General features: G+C 53.9%; 1 protein-coding gene across 1 annotated transcript; it reads right to left on the minus strand.

The window, feature by feature from the left end:
- Window positions 1–241: 241 nt before the first annotated feature.
- On the minus strand, window positions 242–2,261 carry LOC127306608 (E3 ubiquitin-protein ligase Os04g0590900). Its single transcript, XM_051337274.2, has one exon. It carries the CDS (start codon window positions 1,729–1,731, stop codon window positions 610–612), a length of 1,122 nt encoding a protein of 373 aa, XP_051193234.1. The 5' UTR covers window positions 1,732–2,261; the 3' UTR covers window positions 242–609.
- Between the last annotated feature and the right edge of the window lie 542 nt (window positions 2,262–2,803).

A 2,803-nucleotide genomic window follows, 5' to 3' on the forward strand; every position in this document is an offset into this window, starting at 1 on the left:
TCATAAACTGGGATGAAGGGGATGCTTCACTCGAAATGGAAGGCATTATTACACTGGCCACCTAACGAGACCAAACATCTGCTCTGCACAAGCACAGCCACATCATATTCGAGTTTAGATTGATTTTTAGACAATCACGCTGGAGCGGCCTACCACACACACGCATGCCCAAATGATTAGTTCAGCTTTGACAGCGAGATGGAGTAAGTGCCAATGCACACATGAGCATCGGACAAAAAAGTGAAGCGTCCACAATGTCATCATAGACAAATCTTTTGCCTGATATAGTTAACTCGCTAATCGCCTAATCCAGAATAGAATGCTCTGGAGCAGAAACCAATCGTGTAGAAGGACGAGTGGCAATATGGAACAAGAAGAAGTAAAATCAAGTCCTATACAATTTTATCTAGAATGCAGGAAGACCAAGCAGGTGCAGGAGATCTCACCAGTCAGCAGAACAAGGGGCACGATTTCTGCATGATGCGGGTGATCCGCAAGATGAGATCATAGCGACGAAGAAATCTAACAACTCGATCTTCCATCGAAATCACACGGAAAAGTATAATCACGGTCAAGTGTTCTTGTTAAAGAAGAGGAATGTCTGAAGAATCACATTGGAGGAGCTGAATCCTTTCCTCTACCGCCACCACTCTTGCCGCTGAAGCAGGACATACCAGCCGACGGCAGTTTCTTGGTCGGCGCGCCGTCCTTGCTGTGCTCCCCGTGGCACCGCCTCGAGGTCGAGGAGCCTGGCTGCAGGAGGCCGCTCTCCCTGGCCGCCGTGAGCTCGTCCTCCATGCTGGCCTCCAGCACGTCGGCGATGGACATCCGGGCTTCACGGTGCGTGTCTGACAGCGACGACGGCGTTCTAACCGGGATCGGTGGCGCGGCGCCGTCTTCTCTGATCTCAACCACGCCATTGGCCGCCTCGGATCTCCCTGGATGATCTTTCGGGTCCTGATTGCCGCCGCCGTTGCTGCTCGGCACGGTCTGTGGCTCTTCGCGCCTTGGCCCCGCCTCCGAGTAGTCTTCTATGGTGAGAACGAACTCGTGGTTGCCCCTCCGGTCCTCCGGCTCCTGCGCGGCGGCGACGAAGGTGATGTTGCAGCGGCAGAGCGGGCAGTTGGAGTGCGACTTGAGCCAGGTGTCGATGCAGGGAAGGTGGAAGGCGTGGCTGCACTTGGGCAGCAGCCGCAGGCTCTCGCCGTCCCGGAACTCGCCGAGGCAGACGGAGCAGTCGGTGCTGTCGACGAACCCGTCGCCGCGCCTGTACTTGCACACGGTGATCTTGTTGATCAGCGTCTCGTCCATCCCGTCGGACGGCGCGGCGTCCCACGGCTCCTGCTGGCCCCTGGAGTCGCCGTGGCCGTGGCCGTCGCCCCCGCCGCCCGCGCGGGAGCCGAAGACCCTGTTCCGCAGGGAGCTGAAGGTGCCGCAGTACTTGGAGACGATGGTGTAGTAGCTGACGAGGAGGAAGGCGCTGGCGAGCACCCCGATGATGGCGATGACGAGGGGCGAGAAGGTGGGGCCGGAGGAGTCGTCGCCGTCGCCGCTGGAGCCGGCGATGTCGAAGACCGGCGGCGGGGGCGGGAAGATGAAGTAGCACCACTGCGGGCAGTACATGCTGCACAGGCCCTGGGAGCAGTCCCTGGTCGGCTCGTAGGGCATCCACGTCGGCTGCGGCCGAAGAGCTGTGGGAGGAGGAGGTGGAGGAGTGGCCATTGCCGCCATGGATGACGGAAGCACGGTGGGAGGATTCAGAGAAGAGGAATCCCAAGAAACCGAGATGAGTAACTAAATCTTTGCTCCTGTCAGTCCATCCTGTTGCTAAGTTCTAGAACCAGCAGAGCAGAGGATCTGTATGAGTTTCTGGTCCAGCTGATTGTGGCTAGAGATCGAGATGAGACAAGGAAGCTAGTTAGAGAGATGTGGCTGTTTCTGCTTGCACTTGGTGCTCTACTGCTTTACAGGTGTTGGGAAATGTGGAAGAAGAAGGGGGAGAGGAGATGGATCATGAGATGAGATGCTTCCACCAGCTGCTACTGATGAGCGTCGGAAAGTGAGAGGGTATTCGATCTGATGCTACTGAAAGTCTGAAATTAACAGGTGCGTGCTTGTTTGGAAAGCAACGAATTTTCGGGAGGCTGGGAAGGAGACGGCCGTGGTGGTGGTGGTTGGGTCTGGGGCCTTCGGTGCCGTCCTACAGGTCACCTAGGCTGCTCTCGTTTCGTTTTCTTCCCTTTCCATCTGCTGCTGAGTGCTGAGCTCCTCCTCGTGTCTTCTCCTTTGTCTCCTCTGGAATATACAGAGGGGAAGCAGGCGTTCGGATGATAACATGATCCCGCCCGTCAGTGAGTTACTAGGAATAGTTAGTTTTGCAGTTTTACTTCTGTGTAATGAAGCAATGAACGGATAAAGTGAACAAGTGATGCACTTGCAACAGCAGCAACACACAACGCAGGGAGAATATCGTCCACCTTCGAATCAGTACCTCCTTAGTTTATCAGGAACATATGAAGTCTTTCCTTGCAGTTGAGTTGGAAACTAGTCAAATTGTGTTAGCTATAGTTTGGTGATGGAAGACTAAAGATACCATTCGATGATATATTAGACACAGTGATAAATTGGACGATATGTTTTTGCTCTTGTTTAAAGAGAAATGTCTTTGTCCCGTGCACCATTTACTCTCAGTTTTTTCATGTTTCATTCAGTCTACTAGTCCCATGTTGTTTACAAGGCAGAGATCTAGTGGTTGAGGCAGCAGTGGCTCACCCAACAACTTCAAATCCCAAAATATGTCATA

This window comes from Lolium perenne, chromosome 6 (genome assembly GCF_019359855.2).
Source record: "Lolium perenne isolate Kyuss_39 chromosome 6, Kyuss_2.0, whole genome shotgun sequence".
NCBI classification, from domain to species: Eukaryota; Viridiplantae; Streptophyta; class Magnoliopsida; order Poales; family Poaceae; genus Lolium; species Lolium perenne.